The 22,410-nt window shown below is 43.0% G+C and overlaps 1 protein-coding gene and 1 long non-coding RNA gene across 2 annotated transcripts in view; one reads left to right on the top strand and one right to left on the bottom strand.

Moving 5' to 3' along the window:
• Nucleotides 1-850: 850 nt before the first annotated feature.
• Nucleotides 851-21,434, bottom strand: LOC106609446 (monocarboxylate transporter 2). Its single transcript, XM_014208298.2, has 5 exons — nucleotides 21,154-21,434; nucleotides 7,626-7,877; nucleotides 3,712-3,855; nucleotides 2,559-3,368; nucleotides 851-2,098 (listed from the first exon to the last, which is right to left on the bottom strand). Exons 2-5 carry the CDS (start codon nucleotides 7,840-7,842, stop codon nucleotides 1,824-1,826), a joined length of 1,446 nt encoding a protein of 481 aa, XP_014063773.1. The 5' UTR covers nucleotides 7,843-7,877; nucleotides 21,154-21,434; the 3' UTR covers nucleotides 851-1,823.
• The window catches only part of LOC123743780 (uncharacterized), a 28,896-nt gene continuing 25,082 nt past the window's right edge, over nucleotides 18,597-22,410 (top strand). The window contains exon 1 of the long non-coding RNA XR_006770657.1: nucleotides 18,597-18,826. This is a non-coding gene — a long non-coding RNA (uncharacterized lncRNA). The remainder of the gene's footprint in view (nucleotides 18,827-22,410) is intronic.

Below are 22,410 nucleotides of genomic sequence, written 5' to 3'. Positions count from 1 at the left end.
TTGCTGCAAAGAAACCACTACTAAAGGACACCAATAAGAAGAAGAAACTTGCTTGCGCCAAGAAACACGAGCAATGGACATCAGACCGGTGGAAAACTGTCCTTTGGTCTGATGAGTCCAAATTTGAGATTTTTGGTTCCAACCACCAAAAATGGTTTCAAGGCACATTTAACCAGCATGGCTACCACAGCATTCTGCAGCGATACGCCATCCCATCTGGTTTGCGCTTAGTGGGACTATCATTTGTTTTCAACAGGACTATGACCCAGCACACCTCCAGGCTGTGTAAGACCTATTTGAACAAGAAGGAGAGTGATGGAATGCTGCATCAGATGACCTGGCCTCCACAATCACCCGACCTCAACCAAAATGAAATGGTTTGGGATGGTTGGACCGCAGAGGGAAGGAAAAGCAGCCAACAAGTGCTCAGCATATGTGGGAACTACTTCAAGACTGTTGGAAAAGCATTCCAGGTGAAGCTGGTTGAAAGAATGCCAAGAGTGTAAAAACCTGTCATCAAGGCAAAGGGTAGCTACTTTGAAGAATCTCAAATATAAAATATATTTTGATTTGTTTAACCCTTTTTTGGTTACTACATGATTCCATATGTGTTATTTCATAGTTTTGATGTCTTCACTCTTATTCTACAATGTAGAAAATAAAGAAAAACCCTTGAATGAGTAGGTGTCCAAACTTTTGACTGGTACTGTATATATAACACAACTTAGTTGCATTCTTTACGTAAGGCAATGTATCATTGGTGAAAGTTAAACAGCTACTCCCAGAAATGACCATTGACTACACAAATGAATATCCCTGTATATATGTACATCAATACAATGACCAGGAATAGGTTATATTGCTCATGGATTCTTTATTTGGTATAAACCAACAATATGCACATTTATAGATGATATTGATCGTGAATATCAAGTATTCTTAATAAGGCCCTTGGAAATACAGCCAATAAAACAAATTTACATCCAACCTCATTAAATATGATTAAATTGCTATGTTTCATTGTTGTTTTGGATGAGGCCTAAACCTGGCCAGTTTAGAAGTAGTGCAGCCTATACGGACTCCATGTGCAATATGCAATAGTGAATAAAACAGTGGGTGTCTTATCGTTAGATCAGAAGCTTGGCAGTTTTGCAGGTTTAGCTAACGAACACAACGGACACAGTGCGCTAAAGGACAGTATAACACATGGTCACTGGAGCCACCAAACCATGAACTCATCTCTGTTCCTGTGTTGCAATGATATCTGTCTCTCACCATAACCCTGGTACTAACGGACATTATGTGTCCTCGCATGTCAGCTCCCAGCATAGGAAGCTGGGATATTAACCTGTATTGATTTCAATCAGATCAGTTGAATTGGGCTGCTGGTGTGGTAGGTTTAGTGGCACAGGCTAAATACATGAGCAGTACTAGATTTCTGTCGACGGGTCACATTTCACAGATTCCTAGATACGCGACAAAAGCTTCTTTCTCATATTCCAAGCCTTGTGGCCTCCTAACATGCGTTCTGTATCTTACACCATTATCTCTGGCTAGTCTGATGTTTGAGTAGTAGTCAGGGCAGTCACCCCTTCCTCCGGCAATACACCTTGCAGTATCCCACAACATGGTTGTCGTTGTTACTCTGGCAGTTTGAGTGTCTCTGAAACAGAGGGGCCCCTGCGGGGAGGCCCCCGAGCGGAACCCTGGAGAGTGAAAGACCAGGAGGCACCCCCCTTGAGCTCAGTCTGCAGTTTGATAGTGGCAGAGGGGGACATGAGGGTGGTGGTGAAGGGGGGTGTGGTTGGCAGTAGGGAGGGGATCTAGATGTTGGTCTCCCTCTGCATGGCGTCCTCATCTTTGGGGTCTACCATGTCCTCCAAGGCCTGGACGTCCCCGTCTGTCTCCTTTTGGTCCTGGTCCCGGTCAGGGTCCTCGGTTTCAGTCCGTTTGTACATCTCCTCCTGCTTGCGCTCCTTGGCCAGGAGTCTGTAGTTGATGAAGTTTCCGATGAACAGCCAAATACTGGCCATGATCACCACAGCCCCACAGCAGAAATACATGTACTTGTAGTTTTTGGTGATGTCCACCAGTTTACCTGGAAATAAGAGCACAGAAAGGATAAATGTTATTCCATTTTCAAAACATTATTTTTTTTTGAGTGATGAAGGTCTGTCATATCGCTATTTTCGGTATTTCCAAATATGCCTTTATCAGTTTCTTCATGTCTACTGATCTTTAACGAGGACATTATCTCAAATAAATGAAGCATTTTGTCAAGGACCAATAATCACAGAATTAACTTTCCATTTGTTGCTATTATAATTAGACAAATAAGCACATATTATAAGAATGCCAAAATGAAATATTGCTTTTCCACTCTAAATCAGCAAACTCTATAACCAAGATCAAACCAAGTGAATGATTACTAAGCAATAGCACTCCTTAAAACAATAACTAAGTGACTTTAATTTATTCCTTTGGCATATCTGCTTAAAAAGTAAGCAATGTCTCACAACTGAATTAAGTACTAATGAGTTGAGAGATCAGTGACATACCTGCCAGAGGTGGACCAATGAGGACAGGGCAGCACTCCACAATGGTGGTGAGCCCCACAGCACTGGAGAACCTCTGAGCCCCCACCAGGTCCATCAGGGTCTCAAACAGCACCGAGCTGACCATGCCGAAGGCAAAGCCAAAGAACACGGCGTACACCACCAGGCCTGTGTAGCTCTCAACCAGGGGGCAGAGGATGTGGCACACCCCGTTGTAGAGCACGGCGAAGCTGAAGAAGTACTGGATCCTGGGCCGGATCCACTTGGAGTTGGCCAGGAGCCCCATGGAGGGCCGGGCAAACATGTCCACGAAGGCCAGGATGGAGAGCAGGAAGGCGGCCGAGTACTCGTCCACGCCTATGTCCTTGGCGTAGGCCGTCAGGAAGACTATTGGCGAGAAAAAGCCCAAGAACATGATGACGTTGCCCGACAGGTAGATGAGGAAACCGCGGTGCTTGAAAAGCGACAGGTCAATGAACTTGTTGACAGTTCCCAAACAAGTGGTCGTCTCCTTCTTCTTGGTGGCAGCTTTGGCAACGACCAACTCCTCATCCTTCTTGATCTTGCCCAGCGGTGGCCCCAGGGGCCTCATCAGGGAGCCAGCCACACAGCAATTGAGCAGTATGCCCCCCAGGATGAGGAAGCTGCCCCTCCAGCCGAAGGAGTTGAACAGGTACTGGTTGAAAGGGGCTAGGCTGCTCAGGAATACTGGGCTACCGGCCATGGCTATTCCGTTAGCGATGGGACGCTTCTTATAGAAGTACTTGCCAATCATAGTCAGTGCTGGCTGAAGGTTAAAGGCTAGGCCCAGGCCTTTGTGAGGAGAGAGGATAATATGATTTAGAGTTAAAAAGAACATACATTTCTAACAAGATAATTATCTGATAAGATAATTCAGGCATATATGATAGTGAGCATGAAGTACACATTCGGAATAATATACATTTTCTTCAAGTAGCCAGACTGTGGTCATTAAATGATTTGACAAATCAAGCATAGCTGTACTCTTGTAATGCATCTATAGTCTTTTACTATGACCTTTGTGAAACACAGAATGGAAAACTCCAAATCTGTTTTTTCAACCAGCCACTTAAGGAGTTTGACACTATAATCAAATGAACTCTGAATGAGTTGAAATGGATTTCATCGGAATTACCTCCTATAAGACCGATGCAAACATAAAGCTCCACCACGCTGTTGCAGAAGGAAGCAGATATCAACCCGATAGAAGACAGTACTCCACCCATGATCATGACAGGTCTGCAGCCATATGTGTTTACCAGTACACTGCTTATGGGACCTGGAAGAGAAACAAATGAGATACTAAAAACATGGTCTTTCATCCAACCCAAACATTCAGCCTGTAATAGACTAGGGTAATCATGTAGTGATTACTTAACGATTTAATCTTGTTAGCGTTGAAAGACAGCGTGAAACTTCCCGGCTCTGGAAATAGAAGTACTGTAACAAGACCTTGTTGATACTGGTAAACAATGTACAACATCGTGTTGTGTGTTCTGCATGTATTCTTAAGGGGATGAGGGCTGCATTGAGAGATCAGTAACAAACAGGCATGGGTATAACACATCATTATCTTAGTAGTCAAACAAACAAAATGGCCTTATTGCCAATAAGTACAGAGCACATTGACAAAACATGTTATTTTCCAGCTTTGCTACATATGTATCAGAGATCCCATCACGACAAGCAATAAATGTACTGTTGGACCAACAAGACCAATGACACAGAGCGCAGGTGAGGTCTTGGACACAACTCAGGACCTAGACAATTAACCATTGGGTGCCTGTCAGCCTTGGACAGGCTGCACTGAGAGCTGAGGGCCAAACTAATAGAGTGTTAGTCAAACGGAATGAGTCAGAATCGATCAGGCCCGTCAAGCATCATCGACACGCTGAGTGAAGACATTGAACTGAGCTCTGGTTGGACACGCAATGGGTCTCTCTGTTTCATAAGCTTTCAAAGCACAGCTGCCATGCTAATGCAAAACAGAGACCCAATGTGGCAACCAGTTATCTTATGAAATGGATAATAGAAACTGACTGTATGAATACACACTGTATGGGCATAGATAGGTTTCCTATGTGACAGCGAGAGAACGCTGGTTGACGTAAATGGACTCCTTTGAATTGGAGCATCATCATTCCATTTCCTTGTTACCTTCAATAAGGGCTTGCCACACAACTTCTTCTTAGAGGCATACAACATAAGACAACAGGCAGGAAGTGAATCTTAGCAGATTTTGGTTTTAGTGGGTCAACCCGTGTTATTGAACCCTCTCTATGGTCATTGATAGTACATCAATCTGAAAGGTCCAAACAATTCCTTTTAAATTGTGTCCTTGTCAAATTTCTAAAAGTTGTTGTTGACGGAAACTTTATCCTTTGTATTTCTAAAGTCCTGTTATGTTTGAACCTCTGGTCTCCATTACTTGATAGGGTGAGGCATGACTCTGCTTCTATGGCATGTCACAATGTCCCCTTTCATGACAGACGTTAAACAAAAGGAAGAGTAAATTGAATAAGAAATGATAAGAGTAATGAAAGATTTTTCCCTTTTTTGAATAATGCCCCCATTAGCAAGCAGAAGATGTGCCGTATCTGTGTCGGACTCGGGGAGCGGTGCTATTTAAAAAGCAGGTTGGGGAAGAAGTCGCCTGACTTCATTTGCTCTGCGTGAATATTTTTTCAACCTTGAGGAGAGGAGCCCTCCTCATTTGCATACAGAGCACTTATCAGCATTCTCCTGAGTCTGGTGGTGAAACCTGGATAGGCCAAGTGGAGGGAGACCTTGAGGTTTCATATTAGCTCCTTTTAAAAAGGAATTCATAAGTGAAGTTTAATTGCTGCAATAGCTGGACACACTTTCCAGGTTACCAAAAGCAAATTAGGAGTTTGTTTTGACAGTAACTTTAAGGACAAAAAATTTGACTACTATTGACATTCAACATGCCATCTTTGAACATACTGTATCTCAGCCCCTACCAACATGCTTGGGATCATTAATAAAACATTTTATTGAAGCATGATCAGATACCATAACTTAATGTTGCTTGTGACTAGACTTGAGGCAAAATATGGGCTCAATCATGGAAACAAATACCTACAAGAGGATGGGTACACCCGTCATTTACCCTTTCAGCTGTGATTTATTTCACAGGACCTAAAAGCTAGTTTGACAGCAGAAAGATGGAAGTTAGTGTAACACATTTTTCTCCCACTCCCTGATTTGTGAGGTTGGAAAAGAAAAGGTTGATAAACCGTCAAGATAGCTGACTATGCAGGAAACTGATGTTTGCAATCCATCATACTATTAATGTCTCTCTCATTACAGAATAAAGCGCTGATATATGAAGCTTAGAGTTGTTTTCCAGAGCAGTCGGACAAGGACGCAAACATGAGTTCTATCAGTGGTTGATCGACTAATAACACAGCTTAGCTAGCCATATTTCTTCTGGACAGTTCAGTTAGCATTGAGGCTAATGTGCCTGGCTGTGAGAGAGCTCTGCTGTGCTGACTGTCAACAGAGGAAGGTACTGTATGTAGCCATGCTGCCTAGCCTAGTGAAGGTCAACTCTCCCTCTCTCTGTGTGGATTAGTGACATTGATCCAACACTGACACACACACAGCCTCCATATTAGCACGTCACTGCAGAGCGACACTCAGCCAGGCTAGAAGGGAGGGACGGGAGAACAGGACATCTGCAGTAGGCATCCATATAGATGATGCAATATTTCACAATATTTCCCTTTGGGCTTTTTTCTGCACCCATCATCATCATTACTTATCATTCATCTCAGTGTCTGTGTTACACCCTGGGTTATAGAGACAAACATCCAGGAAGATATGAAATAGTTGCCTTCACTTCCAGTTGTTGCGCATTTGTGGTCGTATCTAATATGTGTGTGAGGCCGTTCATCATAAAAATAGGTTGGCTGCTGTTTGAAATCAGCAAGAGCCACACATTGGCATATCCTGATGTTTGAGGATATGGCAAGCATTTCCAGTTTGTTTGCTCTGTGATTGCGTCCAATCAGCATCATAAGTGGCACTGCTCTCTTATCAGTTAGGGAGTCTGCCTGATGACTGCCCTGGAGAATTCAGTAAGTGTCTGACCTCTGAACCCGTGGTGGAGGTGGCAGTTGCGTCAACAGCACAGACGGCTGGCGGTGTGAAAACAACAGGTGTGTTGTAAAAGAGCCACAAGTCTCCTTTCTCTTCCAAGAGGATAAACACCCTCAATAGGCAGCTCTCTGGTTGGGGTAAATATTTGGTGATGCGTAATTGTTTTTCCGCCATGTTATTGCAGAGAGCAGCATATACCGCACTGGGCTGTCCATTGCTTGCAGAAATAAAGAATGCATTAAACACTGAAAGGACAATTGCTTTATCAGCCTACAGCTGGTGCAAACACATAGGACAAGAGAGCAGGTGTTTAATGAATAGCTGATGAAGCTCTGTTCTCCCCTTTTGCTCAGAGATCAATATGAATGAATTACACTAAACATTTTAATGAGGGACAAGTGCCTTGTACAGGCTTGTCACATATAGAGGATGGTATTGGGTGTCCTTGGCTCTCTATGGCCAATTGGCCATCACTGCCATCGTCATCACAACAACGGTCTAGGATACAACAAACCCTGTTGACAGCAACAATTAGAAATGACTGGATAGGAAGGCATCGCTAACAGATGGCCAGCGTGGCATTGCCAAGCAAGGTGCCTACTGGCTAACCAAGTGAGGGGTAAAGTCATGCTGAGAAGGAGAACGTGATGCATTACTACTACAATACGCTTATGACTAGTCACAGAAACTGTGTGTTCTTCTTGAATGTCAATTTAAATATGGTCATAGGTTCTCATAGAAGACACACAATCAGATCATTACCGGTACCTTGCCCAATACTTAGGGCCTGAGTTTTCCCTGAACAGGTCACATGGTGAAGATAAACTCGGGTCACTACATATACAGAAACCCAACTCTTCTTAACAAATCAGACAAACGACTGCATAAAGAGACTACCTGGACACCAACTTAATGTCTTGGTCTTACCGCCTGCGTACATGACGGCCAGCATGATGGAGGAGATCCATGCTATCTGGCTGTAGGAGCAATCGAAGATCTTCTGGATGTCCTTGAAGTAGACGGTGATGGCCTTGGGGAAGGCGTAGGAGAAGCCGATGGAGATGAAGGATCCCAGCACCACGGCCCAGCCCCAGCCCCCGTCCGGAGGGGTCACTGCTGGGGGGCCTGCGGCAGGGGGTGGCATCTCTGGCCCGGCTGGCTCTCAGCGCTCACTGTTTACTGGAGGGGGAAATATGAAGAGGAAAGAGAGGGTCAGTACAGGGGACATATGAAGAGGAAAGAGAGGGTCAGTACAGGGGAGATATGAAGAGGAAAGAGAGGGTCAGTACAGGGGACATATGAAGAGGAAAGAGAGGGTGAGTACTAGAGGTCGACCGATTATGATTTTTCAACGCCGATACCGGTACCGATTATTGGAGGACCCAAAAAAAAGCCAATACCGATTAATCGGACGATTTTTACATTTTATTTGTAATAAATGACAATTACAACAATACTGAATGAACACTTATTTTAACTTAATATAATACATGAATAAAATAAATGTAGCCTCAAATAAATAATGAAACATGTTCAATTTGGTTTAAATAATGCAAAAACAAAGTGTTGGAGAAGAAAGTAAATGTGAAATATGTGCCATGTAAAAAAGCTAACATTTATGTTCCTTGCTCAGAACATGAGAGCATATGAAAGCTGGTGGTTCCTTTTAACATGAGTCTTCAATATTCCCAGGTAAGAAGTTTTAGGTTGTAGTTATTATAGGAATTATAGGACTATTTCTCTCTATACGATTTGTATTTCATATACCTTTGACTAATGGATGTTCTTATAGGCACTTTAGTATTGCCAGTGTAACAGTATAGCTTCCGTCCCTCTCCTCACTCCTACCTGGGCTCAAACCAGGAACACATCGACAACAGCCACCCTCGAAGCAGCGTTACCCATGTAGAGCAAGGGGAACAACTACTCCAAGTCTCAGAGCGAGTGACGTTTGAAACGCTATTAGCGCGCACCCCGCTAACTAGCTAGCCATTTCACATCGGTTACACCAGCCTAATCTCGGGAGTTCATAGGCTTGAAGTCATAAACAGCACAATGCTTGAAGCATTGAGAAGAGCTGCTGGCAAACGCACAAAAGTGCTGTTTGAATGAATGCTTACGAGCCTGCTGGTGCCTACCATCGCTCAGTCAGACTGCTCTACCAAATCATAGACTTAATTATAACATAATAACACACAGAAATATGAGCCTTTGGTCATTAAAAATGGTCGAATACGGAAACTATAATTTCGAAAACAAAACGTTTATTCTTTCAGTGAAATACGGAACCGTTCCGTATTTCATCCCTAAGTCTAAATATTGCTGTTACATTGTACAACCTTCAATGTTATGTCAGAATCATGTACAATTCTGGCAAATTAATTACAGCCTTTGTTAGGAATAAATGGACTTCACGCAGTTCGCAATGAGCCAGGCGGCCCAAACTGCTGCATATACTCTGACTGCTTGCACGGAACGCAAAAGAAGTGACACAATTTCCCTAGGTATTAGAAATTCATGTTAGAGGCAATATTAACCAAATATGCAGGTTTAAAAATATATACTTGTGTATTGATTTTAAAGAATGTTTATGGTTAGGTACATTGGTGCAACGACAGTGCTTTTTTCGCAAATGCGCTTGTTAAATCCTCACCCGATTGTCGAAGTAGGCTGTGATTCAATGAGAAATTAACAGGCACCGCATCTATTATATGCAACGCAGGACACGCTAGATAAACTAGTAATATCATCAACCATGTGTATTTAACTAGTGATTATGTTAAGATTGATTGTTTTTTATAAGATAAGTTTAATGCTAGCTAGCAACATACCTTCGCTTCTTGCTGCCCCCGCGTAACAGGTAGTCAGCCTGCCACGCAGGCTCCTCGTGGAGTGCAATGTAAGGCAGGTGGTTAGAGCGTTGGACTAGTAACCGGAAGGTTGCAAAAACAAATCCCCGAGCTGACAAGGTAAAAATCTGTCGTTCTGCCCCTGAACAAGGCAGTTAACCCACCATTCCTAGGCCGTCATTGAAAATAAGAATGTGTTCTTAACTGACTTGCCTTTTTAAATAAAGGAGTAAAAAATAAATAAATAGAAAAATTGGCAAATCGGTGTCCAAAAATACCAATTACCGATTGTTACGAAAACTTGAAATCGGCCCTAATTAATCGGCCATTCCGATTAATCGGTCGACCTCTAGTCAGTACAGGGGAAATATGAAGAGGAAAGAGAGGGTCAGTACAGGGGAGATATGAAGAGGAAAGAGAGGGTCGTACAAGGGAAATATGAAGAGGAAATAGAGGGTCGGTACAGGGGAAATATGAAGAGGAAGAGGAAAGAGAGGGTCAGTACAGGGAAGATATGAAGAGGAAGAGGAACGAGAGGGTCAGTACAGGGGAGATATGAAGAGGAAAGAGAGGGTCAGCACAGGGGAGATATGAAGAGGAAAGAGAGGGTCAGTACAGGGGAGATATGAAGAGGAAAGAGAGGGTCAGTACAGGGGAGATATGAAGAGGAAAGAGAGGGTCAGCACAGGGGAGATATGAAGAGGAAAGAGAGGGTCAGTACAGGGGAGATATGAAGAGGAAAGAGAGGGTCAGCACAGGGGAGATATGAAGAGGAAAGAGAGGGTCGGTACAGGGGAAATATGAAGAGGAAAGAGAGGGTCGGTACAGGGGAAATATGAAGAGGAAATAGAGGGTCGGTACAGGGGAAATATGAAGAGGAAGAGGAAAGAGAGGGTCAGTACAGGGAAGATATGAAGAGGAAGAGGAACGAGAGGGTCAGTACAGGGGAGATATGAAGAGGAAAGAGAGGGTCAGTACAGGGGAAATATGAAGAGGACAGAGAGGGTCAGTACAGGGGAAATATGAAGAGGAAAGAGAGGGTCAGTACAGGGGAGATATGAAGAGGAAAGAGAGGGTCGGTACAGAGGAGGTATGAAGAGGATAGAGAGGGTCAGTACAGGGGAAATATGAAGAGGAAAGAGAGGGTCAGTACAGGGGAGATATGAAGAGGAAAGAGAGGGTCAGTACAGGGGAGATATGAAGAGGAAGAGGGGGAGAAACTGTTGAAAAGCTCTCTTGGTAGGGGAGCTGGACAATAATGACGATAATGACGTCTCCATTCCTTCTAAGATTAATTTCTGTACTGTAAACTTAGGCTTGAAAAACAAATAAAAAATGTAAGCTATAAAAAAATTATAATTAAAAAAGCTCTCATATGTGGACTACTTGTGGACTATTCTCTCCAACATTAGGTGGACCACTTATGTGGACCATTAGGCACAATATTCAGAGGTTAAAGGTTGTTTGGAGACAATTGTAGCTAACACCAATACCACATTGACAATGGCATGTTTTAAGTGTATGCCCTACTGTTGAGGCCATGTCCCTTTTGTCATTTAAAATCTTGACTGTTGGGTCATAAGACCAAATCTCAGCTCCAGAATGCACGTGAGCACACACACACTAACAGAGTTAATCACCCTTGTCACAAGGTTGAGTTTCTACCTGAAACCAGACCAGCCCTCGCCCCACCCACTTTTCACCTTGAGGGTAGCCCCCTGGCGTGACAGGGGAGAGGTGTATGTGCAGCAGTGACCAAGATCACTTGTCTTTATTGACAAAGCAAACATGTCTCTGATCGTATATAAACACATACACCACACATACACACTTACTAAATTGTTCAAGAGATATCATGGGTAAGAGGCAGCTGCTTAGTTCCAGGCACACAATCTACAACACCTGATGAGTGATGTTAATATGTGCCTTCGTGATCCAATGAGCTTAATCAACAACAACAACAATATTGTATAAATTATATAATTCTGATCTCACATACGTTGACATGACACAACGAACCACTGGCTTATGAAGGCATTTCAACATCACAAGTAAAAGCTTATTAAAATGGGATTATCGTAGTTTAGCAAAACATGCTCAGCCATACTCTACAGACGATAAAGCTTAACAGGGGTATGGCATGGCTTTGATTAGGTGGGTTAGAAGATTGAAGGTAGACACATAGGTCTAAAGGCGACCCGTAGCACACTAACTCTACTCAAAATAAGAATTTGTTCTTAACTGACTTGCCTAGTTAAATAAAAGGTAAAATTACAACAATAAAAAATTACAAAAAAATCAAGGTAAAGTGTTGAGGAAAGTGGTTGAAGTTCCAGAAGGGCACAAAAACACTAAAACTAGAACCTTCCATTTCAATCTCAAGAGTGGCTGTAAAACAGGGTCCATGACAACAACAGGGTGCACTGAAGTCAGTGGCATCAATTAATTATATCGTCTCTGTCTCTCATCAAGACGTGGCCAGATCAGATTGCACTGCTGTGGAGCCTCATTCATATTCCGCCCTGTCTCAGCTGTCAACGGCAGGCAATTAGCTAAACTAGTCGCCATGTGCTGTGATTGGTTGACCTCTCAGAAGGAAAAAGGAAAACGTGAATGAAGACAGTTACTCAAATCAAATCAAACTTTGTCACATGTCCCGAATACAACAAGTGTATACTTTCCCGTGAAATGCTTACTTACAAGCCCTTAACCAACAGTGCAGTTCAAGAAGAAGAAAACATTTACCAAGTAGACTAAAATAAAAAGTAATAATAAAAAGTAACACAATAAGAATAACAATAACGAGGCTATATACAGGGGGCACCGGTACCGAGTCAGTGTGGGGGGGGTACAGGCTTGTTGAGGTAATCTGTACATGCAGGTGGGGGCAAAGTGACTATGCATAGATAACAAACAAACAGTGAGTAGCAGCAGTGTACAAAAGGGGGGGGTGGGGGGATATTATGAATTCTTCAGCAGTCTTATGGCTTGGGGGGTAGAAGCTGTTGAGGAACCTTTTGGTCCTAGACTTGGCGCTCTGGTACCGCTTGCCGTGCGGTAGCAGAGAAAACAGTCTATAACTTGGGTGACTGGAGTCTCTTACAATTTTATGGCTTTCCTCTGACACCGCCTATTATACAGGTCCTGGATGGCAGCAAGCTTGGCCCCAGTGATGCACTACCCTGTGTGGCGCCTTACGGTCAGATGCCGAGCAGTTGCCATACCAGGCGGTGACGCAACCGGTCAGGATCCTCTCGATGGTGCAGCTGTAGAACCTTTTGAGGATCTGGGGACCCATGCCAAATCTTTTCAGTCTCCTGAGGGGGAAAATGTTTTGTCGTGCCCTCTTCACGACTGCCTTGGTATGTTTGGACCACGATAGTCCATTGGTGATGTGGACACCAAGGAACTTAAAACTCTCGACCTGCTCCACTACAGCCCCGTCAATGTTAAATGGGGGCCTGTTCGGCCCGCCTTTTCCTGTAGTCCACGATCAGCTCCTTTGTCTTGCTCACATTGTGGGAGAGGTTGTTGTCCTGGCACCACACTGACAGCTGTCTGACCTCCTCCCTATAGGCCGTCTCATCGTTGTCGGTGATCAGGCCTACCACTGTTGTGTCGTCAGCAAACTTAATGATGGTGTTGGAGTCGTGTTTGGCCACACAGTCGTGGGTGAACAGGGAGTACAGGAGGGGACTAAGTATACACCCTGAGGGGCCCCAGTGTTAAGGATCAGCGTGGCAGACGTGTTGTTCCCAACTCTTACCACCTGGGGGCGGCCCATCAGGAAGTCCAGGATCCAGTTGCAGAGGGAGGTGTTTAGTCTCAGAGTCTTTAGCTTAGTGATGAGCTTCGTGGGCACTATGGTATTGAACACTGAGCTGTAGTCAATGAACAGAATTCTCACATAGGTGTTCCTTTGGTCCAGGTGAGAAAGGGCAGTGTGGAGTGCGATTGAGATTGCGTCATCTGTGGATCTGTCGGGGCGGTATGCGAACTGGAGTGGGTCTAGGGTGTCCGGGAGGATGCTGTTGATGTGAGCCATGACCAGCCTTTCAAAGCACTTCATGGCTACCAACGTGAGTGCCACGGGGCGGTAATCATTTAGACAGGTTACCTTCGCTTCCTTGGGCACAGGGACTATGGTGGTCCGCTTGAAACATGTAGGTATTACAGACTCGGTCAGGGAAAGGTTAAAAATGTCAGTGAAGACACTTGACAGTTGGTCCGCGCATGCTCAACGTCACTATAAAGACATTAAAAAGTATATTTACATTTTATGCTAAAACTGATAGTAGTTGAAATTTTAGATTTTATCAGCCGGTTTTTAACTACTACACGACTTCTGGCACACACACACACACACACACACACAACATTGTTTAGGTAAGGAATACCTGCAGCCTAGCTTTTCTAAATAAAGGCGTTGTTTCATCACGACTATGTAAACACGGTTGTTATTTAACAGACACCATGAGTATTTGTGACCTGTATCATGTGGGCTTAACGGAGGGTGAAGTGGTACAGAAAATGTATTCTTACAGGCATTCCGGGCATCTTCACGTCACTCTGTTCAGGTGCTTGACTTACATTTTTTTTGTTACATTTCTAACTTAAGCTAACATTTTTGCTAATCACTCAAATATATAATCCTCTGTGCATATTTCCATGTGTTGCTCTTTTAATTAAACTCAAGAGATTGAAAAATAGACAAACATCCATATGGTAATAAAGTCTAATCTGATTATTGGCTGGGGTTGATAGTGGGGTTGATTGATTAAACGTGACGACAATGCATAACATGGTCTCAGGACTCATAAGCTGCTTAGGTTTAGAAATCTGAATAGTATAGTGAAAATACCAAAACACACAGCGTAAGCGATGATAACAGTCACACAAAAATGTGCAGTCACGCACAAAAAAACTTTCTGTGAGTAAACAAAACAAGTTTGTTTAGGCTAATTGACTGACATGAGCCTACTTGTGTTTTTCAAGAGAAGTTTATTCATTCTTTGTGCTCCACAGTAGTTTCTCCCCTCTCCCCATGATGTCATCATGTGTTCTCTGTAATGTGTCTTTCCTCTGTTTGGTGTCTCAGAATAGCAGCTGACACATAGGGATGGGCAGATGCTTTCACAGCCAGAGACAACCAAACACAGTCCCACCCAACCAGAGGGATGTGTCCCTTCTAAGCCAATCACAAGACACTTCAGATGCCTGTCCTTGACCGTTGTTGAACTGAGAAAACAGCGTGTCTACCTTAGGTCTACATGTGCTCGAAACACTCCTGTTATCTTAAACTTCAGGGAAGGTTAAACGGACAATGGAGCCTTAGAATTAGAATGCGGAGGCAGGGAGCCAACCACTGCAGCAGCATTCCTCTAATTGAATTATCTCAATGACAAGCTGATCAGAGCATGTAACACAATAGTGTGTGTGTCTGTGTTCTGTTTCAGGTGAGCTACGTTGAGTAACCATGGAGCCTGACACAGAGAAGACGTGTAACTGAGTTAACGGACACAATGCACCACCTGCAGCAACATGACTGACGGCCCATGAGCCACATGCTGAGCAGGATCGGTGGCTTTGTGTCTCTTGGTACACCCAACAGGATTATGTGGGATAGAGTGTGCAGAGCGAAAATGAAAATGGATAGGTAACCTACTCAGAGCTATCTTGGCGCCACGCTGACAGAACGAGTTTAGTAAATATAGAGCCACTCTGAGGCTGGTTGCGGTTTTGAGCTGTGCAATTTACAGGATAATCACCCTTTTTTTCCATTGACATTGTGTTATAATTTTGGTTTTATAAATAGCAGCTACTCCATTTGCCACGGTCATAGAGTTGAAGTAGAACAATGATTTAAAAAAAAAACACTTCAATTTTTCTCATATCTAGTCACTGCCTAAATGTAAAACAGGCAGTGTAGAAGTTTCTTGTTGGGCCCTTGCACAGAGGTTTGAATGGCATTCAGGCATTGCTAACTAACATCACCATGCTGTACTCTGGTTTGTGTATCCACCGGCCTTCAGGCAGGTACAGGCCACTCCTGTGACAGTCTAGGCCTCAAGGAATCTTGTGTCACCTTGGGTGAAACTGACAAGAAGCTTCATTAGCATCATACACTACCTGATTATGTGGTCTGAATAGTCTGTGGGAGAGGAAGACATGAGGAAGAGATGGAGAGCAAATAGATTGCTCGAGAGGGAGAAAATGAGTGCTTGTAAAGGGAACTTTCCAGGTGAACAAAATGGAGAGCGGTTATTGATCACATCAATCAAAATCATGTTGATTGATTATAGGAATTCGGGGAGAACATCTCCAGAGCAGAAGCCAAAAGAAATGTGTAATCCGCCTTCTCTAAATGTCGCTGGTTCGAATACCTGAGCTGACAAAGGTGTAAAACCTGTCGATGTGCCCTTGAGCATGGCACTTAACCCTAATTTGCTCCAGGGGCACCGTACTACTATGGCTGACCCTGTATGTGACGATTAAACATATTCCCCCCACCCCCTTTTTATTTTATCTCACAGCACCAATGTTCTCTAAACAACAGGCAGAGAGTCTTGTACAAAGTCACGACAAAAGACAGTAACTTTGCCGGCCGCTTTCCACCAGACACTGGGTGATGAATTCATACAAAGCTCATAAGGTCATCAATACAATATCAGTGTGCCCTCGGCTCAGTGTACCTCCAGTCTGACGTCCTTCACTATCAACAGATATGAGTTTAATACACAACATACAGCGAGGAGTCTAGTGACCATCAACCTGTGACACAAATGAGTGTCACAAATAGAACACTGGAAATCATGTGTATTACATAAAGAGAAATGAATAAATATGATAAGTAGTGTTAATTACTCTTAACTGAATATTAACTTTATTAATCTGAAATATTCCCCATTACAGTGCTCTATACAACTCTGTGTTGTCTTCAGAAGACATTTTCATTGAACATTGCCATATGTCAGACCATACTGCAGGTGCCCAGCCCCGGCCCCAGTCAAAACATTTTCCTATACAACATGCTTTCCATACTTGTTGGCTTATTGGGGCGGCAGGTAGCCTAGTGGTTTGAGCGTTGGGCCAGTAACCGAAAGGTTGCTGGATTGAATCCCTGAGCTGACAAAGTAAAAATCTGTCGTTCTGCCCCTGATCAAGGCAGTTAACCCACTGTTCCCCGGTAGGCCGTCATTGTAAATAAGAATTTGTTCTTAACTGACTTGCCTCGTTAAATAAAGGCTCAAATATTAGCCTCGTTGTATAACTTGCAGACATTTCCTTTTTCAATAAGAGGCTCCAAAACGTTACTATTACCACCGTGTTTACATGTTTTCCCAAAACACAGACTGTTTCTGGAATTCCTGATTTGTTCTTCTCAAGTAGAAAACCAAACCATTCTGGTTCGACACCCAAAACATGCTTTGGTTGAAGTCAAAGTGGCAGTGGAAAATGGTGACATAGGATTTAAAATTCCACCCAGCAGAGTATAATTTCTTAGACCCTCAGGTCTATTCACTGTATCACTACCACATAGTGAGTGCGTTTAATGATGAGCATAGAAATAGCACACCTAGAACAGATCTAACACTTCTTAGACTTGCTTTCAATGCGAATGACAGACCTAAAACTCACATTTCTATGTGAATTTGGTCAGGTGGCCCAAAAAGTTACATATTGCAGTTTCAATGAAATAATGAAAGCAAACTGTTGAAACAAATTAACTCTCATTCTCTCAATACATTAATTCTAGGACTTGGCATGTCAAAAGTGTAAGCCAGGGTGGTGTTGAAGGGGCTTGTAGCCTTTTCGATAGCAGGCACCTGACCTCGAGGTCATCTTAAAGTAATATATGTACTGTAGCTAAAGTGTATTCTTACAACTAGTTCATCATTAACCACAACTGCCAACTCTCATTTCACACAAAACAATTCAATGTTGACATAAACATTCATCAAGATGGACAGTAATCTACCAGAAACAGTGATCCAGTTTCCTCTTTGAAGACCTGTATAGTAAAGACGCACCAAGAACAACAACCTCAATGATTTCTCAATAGAAGAAAGACTACTGAGAGACAATGGGGACATTGACAGCCAGAGTAGACATACCCTGCCCAGCAGTGAGGGGTCTTTCCATGAAAATAATCAAAAGGTGTTTGATACCTTATTATTGCAGTTTCTGCTTTCTAACTTCTATGGCAACACACCCAGAAAGTAGTCTTACATGAACAACTGGTAATGGCAAAGCACACAATAAGTCTATCTACCACATTTAGGGCTATAAGGAGACATTTTGAGCAACAATATACCTGTTAATATAATGGCATTACAAGAGTAAATACCAAGTTACTACACAGGTATGAGAACAACTTGGTGTAAAGTGTTACCAGATACCTTTACCTACAGTTTCTCTTAACCCATTACCGAGCTGATTTTGTTCAAATGCATGGGTGGTGGCTTATCTACCATCTACCAGTTAAAGACCAATGGAACGGTTCCAAAAGTTAACTCCACCTACCTGGCGTGCTGGGTGAGCTAAATCAACCGCACCTGCTGACTACGCACAAACACCGCTCAAGGCCTTCCATGATAATTAAAGGTACTTACTTAGTAGCTGAAGACATGTCTAATAAGTAGTCTAAGTGGGTGTGGTTAAGTGCCAACCCTGCCCTCCTGGCGCACAGGGCGAGCTAAATCAAGTGGTGATTTCTGTCTAGGCAGAGTGTCATGGCCCCTGGAGCAACATCCAGTGCTGCCAGTGCCAAGAACCAACCTGTTAATCCAATATCCAATATTTGCTGCAGCGTCAACGCCTAAGTAATGGTATGGGAAAACATGACATATTACACCACACATTTTAAGTGTAAAGTTTTAGTAGTTTGATAACGGTGTGCAGATGATTCTTTTACAACAAACATTTTTGAATTAGCTTACATTGATTTGAGGGACATTTAATCCAAGTATTTGTTTGAGAGGGGGTCAAAGGGGACCACTGAGTAAGTGTTAGGCTACGTAAATGACAAACAGGACATTCATAACTGGAGAAAAAGCAGAATCAAACTGGGCTCTGACCGAACATGAACTGTCTCTTACAACTTCTTTTGATAAGCTACGGCTGTAGAGGACTGCTCAACCACTCACAGGGGATTAGAGTCTGAGCTCCACTTCCCTCCTTGTTTTCTACTACAGCACCATGGGACTGGAGCGCTGGACGCAGCACCTAAGCCACGTTGTTGATCAAGGGTTCTTGTGCCAGGCTAGTGACTTACTGAAGGTATGCAACCTAATACATACCTGACTCCAGTTGACATATTACAGGGTATACATCAAAGGCATTTGTATGCCAAATATTCTGTGGTGTAGGATACTGGAAATTGTTTCCTATTGAATCTTGCAAGCACTTATTAAACATCATGTATACTAGGGCTGGAAATTGCCAGAGAGCTCACGAAATATTATCACGATATTTAAGCTGCTTATACGATATGCATTGTGATTCTCACAATTCTATATGTATTGCGATTCGATACTGCGATTTTTATTGTGATTTGATGTTCCAAATTGTCAAACATGTGGGAACATATTGCTCACTAAATCTGCTGCAGAGACAAGGGAGAGCATGAGAAAATGAGGTTTGATTAGTCATGGAAATAAAAGTGCTGGAAACATGTTGTTTCAATATTTAAAAAGAAGATGGAGAACAAGCTTAAGGATGAACAATACCAGAGTTTTGGCGCAGGTACAGCTGACTAGTACTAGCTAACGCTGATTAGAAAATCATTATTATGTCTATATATTTGTCCAAAACAATATTGTGAAATGTAACTCTATGGATTTTTCCCCCATCACTATTGTGTGCGCAACAATAATCATAACTACTGCTTGTAAATACTACGTCAACACCATAAACTTGTTTGGGAATTATTGTAACACATAAGGGCTAAAACCTCAGCAACTCAGCAGCCCTAAGGGTTGATTTTCTACCCACATGCTCAGGGGGAACACTGCTTTTAGTTGACATGAAAACAGTGAACCACATTAGTGCAGAGGACAATGAATGTGGCTTGAGGGCTATGACAACAGTCCAGTATTTAGGATCGAGTCAGAAGTCATATTACTCTAATCACACCAGTGAATTACGGCCTACGGGCTGCTGACGATGGCTGGCTGGTCACTGCTTGTTTTAGTCCAGATTACAAACCCTTTCCCCTGTGAGTTGGCTGTCTATAAAACCATCCAATTCGATGGTGAGGCTAAGAGGCTGATGACAAAGGGCTGTGGAGATGAGTCAGCTAAGCTTGAAGCTAAACATCCATGTATTATTTAGCTACATAGACTAGCGCACTAGCATGCACCATTTCTATTGGGATTTTAATGGTTCCTAGCCATCTGTCAGGTCAACTATGAAGTGGTGGCTCAACAAAGTGGAGAGGCCCCTATGTGGATTACAGTACACCAATGTTACAAAGGATTATCATGTCTGCAATGTCTACATATTACTCTGCCTTTAGTAACCCAAAGAAAGTAGTTCAGTACCAGAGACAGAACCAGCCTACGCCAGTACCAAAACTTCTCCAATAGGCCTACCTACCATAGAGCAAAGTAATGACCTGGGGAGGAACGTGAAAACCCCTCAAGTGCATTAGTAATTCATAATCAATATGTGCACATAGCCAAATCTATGGCCCATTGTTCTTTGTCTACATTTCTTTCAACAATGCAAGCCATATATTGCCCAATTTCCCATAACTTCTCGCATTACCCAAGAACCAGGCAGATTTCGTCGGTCATTTTGTAAAAAGCAGGGTTGTCTCGTGCTATATATCCCCCTTTCCCTTTCCCTTTCCTATATCAAGTCAAGGTGGAAACAAGACAGGCCAAATGTGACTGGCCGGTGTTATATTTAAAGCCCACCAGCTGACCCGGAGAGCGAAACATCCTCTGCTTGGCCCAAACCTGCTTACGGAAAGACCTTCAGATCAGATCCTTAGATAATAATAGACGAGTAGGATTTAGTAACTGTGTCATCTCTCAGTGGGAAAATGGCCACTTCACATTAGGTATCGAGACGCACGCGATGAGAAGAGAGATGTACAATAGACCTACTGATTGATCAGTGATGACTCAAACTATGATGCAATACGCGCGTGTAGATCCTAATCCGTGTGGTCAGATAGTGTGCGTGTGCTGCTGATACAAACCGGATGGAACCAGCCAAATATGCATATCATAATCTACACTGGGCCTACATAAAAAAGTACTCATAATTCTCTAGGCTACTGTAGTCTATAAGCATCATTTGCACAATTCTGGGAGTATTCTAAGAGTAACGAGGAACATGTCTGTCGGTGCCACATTGGGTTAACTCCGTGATTACGCACAATATGTGAATTTCAAACTGAAACATAATGTAATTCAAAATCCAGCCTATAGTTTGTTTTATAAAGCATTAAGCCTACGTGGTGTAGGATATTCTTGCCCCGATGACCAAGCTGCTCTCTAAATGCCGAAGCAAAGCGTTTCATTGTAGGACAAACAAATAATCGCAAACGCACGTAAGTGTTATTCCATCACGCATAACTTTCAGGAAACGCATATTACCTTTTGCGAATATAGGCGCGGTCTATCCCCAAATGTGATATGTGGTCCTTGGTCGCTGACCTTGTCAGTGTTGCGGGAAGATGGGGCTGTATTCTATTTGAATTCGCTTACTAGGAAGCTCAATGTGACGTAGAGCGTTGAAAGAAGGCGGCCCATCCTGCTGCTACTGTTGCTATTCTTGATCACCGGTAGCCTAGCGCTGGAGACAAGAGACCGGCCAGAGCATCAAGTAAAACCAGCCGGCTTGCGTTGGGAGGAGAGGGGGGCGTTCGACAATTTGTTTGAGGGAGTTTCTCATTCTTTTGTTATTGAAACCTTATGTGGTTTAGCTTTCCACTGGAGAACGCTCCGCGTGTTGTGCCCCCATTCAACACTTCAAAACAAGCTCGAAGTAGGTCATCCGTTTTATCACAGGGATTCATTTAAACAGCCGTGTAATTAGAGAGTTGTCAAAACGTTTGTTTCATGCTAGTAAACTATGCATCAAAATATTGTAGCGAATATAATGTCACATCACTTATGTTTTCCATTTTGACCAGTTTATCTGTTTGAAGAGCAATTGAATCCTAGAGCGCCAATCGCCCATAAAGGCGTGAGGCGCCACGCTCAACTTGTGATAGACATTTACATATACACAGCACAAAAAATATAAACGCAACATGCAACAATTTCAAAGGTTTTACTGAGTTACAGTTCATATATGGAAATCAGTCAATCGAAATGAAATCATTAGGGCCTAATCTATGGACTGGGAATACACATATGCATCTGTTGGATCTGTTGGTCACATATCTTTACCTTTTTTTTTTAAATAAAAAAAAGGTAGGGTCGTGAATCAGAAAACCAGTCAGTATCTGGTGTGACCATGATTTGCCTCATGCAGCACCACCCATTTCATTTGCATAGAGTTGATCAGGTTGTTGATTGTGGCCTGTGGAATGTTGTCCCACTCCTCTTCAATGGCTGTGCGAAGTTGCTGGGTATCGTACATGTCGATCCAGAGCATCCCAAATAAGCTCAGTGGGTGAGATGTCTGGTGAGTATGCAGGTCATGGAAGAACTGGGACATTTTCAACTTCCAGGAATTGTGTACAAATCCTGGTGACATTGGGCTGTGCATTATCATGCTGAAACATGAGGTGATGGCAGAGAATGGCACGATAATGGGCCTCAGGATCTCGTCACGGTATCTCTGTGTGTTCAAATTACCATCATAAAATGCAATTGTGTTTGTTGCCAGGAGCTTATGCCTACCCA

This window comes from Salmo salar, chromosome ssa07, assembly GCF_905237065.1.
Source record: "Salmo salar chromosome ssa07, Ssal_v3.1, whole genome shotgun sequence".
NCBI lineage: Eukaryota > Metazoa > Chordata > Actinopteri > Salmoniformes > Salmonidae > Salmo > Salmo salar.
Note: the sequence above shows the minus strand (reverse complement) of the source record. Positions and strands in the feature narration are given on the sequence as shown.

Bases quoted from the DNA above. Each gene is read 5' to 3' on its own strand.
- LOC106609446 (XM_014208298.2), bottom strand. From the start codon at position 7,842: ATGCCACCCCCTGCCGCAGGCCCCCCAGCAGTGACCCCTCCGGACGGG. The intron at 3,856-7,625 runs GTAAGACCAAGA...TTTCTCTTCCAG, and splicing joins GGCCGTCATGTACGCAGGCG to GTCCCATAAGCAGTGTACTG. The intron at 3,369-3,711 runs GTAATTCCGATG...CTCCTCACAAAG, and splicing joins TTGCATCGGTCTTATAGGAG to GCCTGGGCCTAGCCTTTAAC.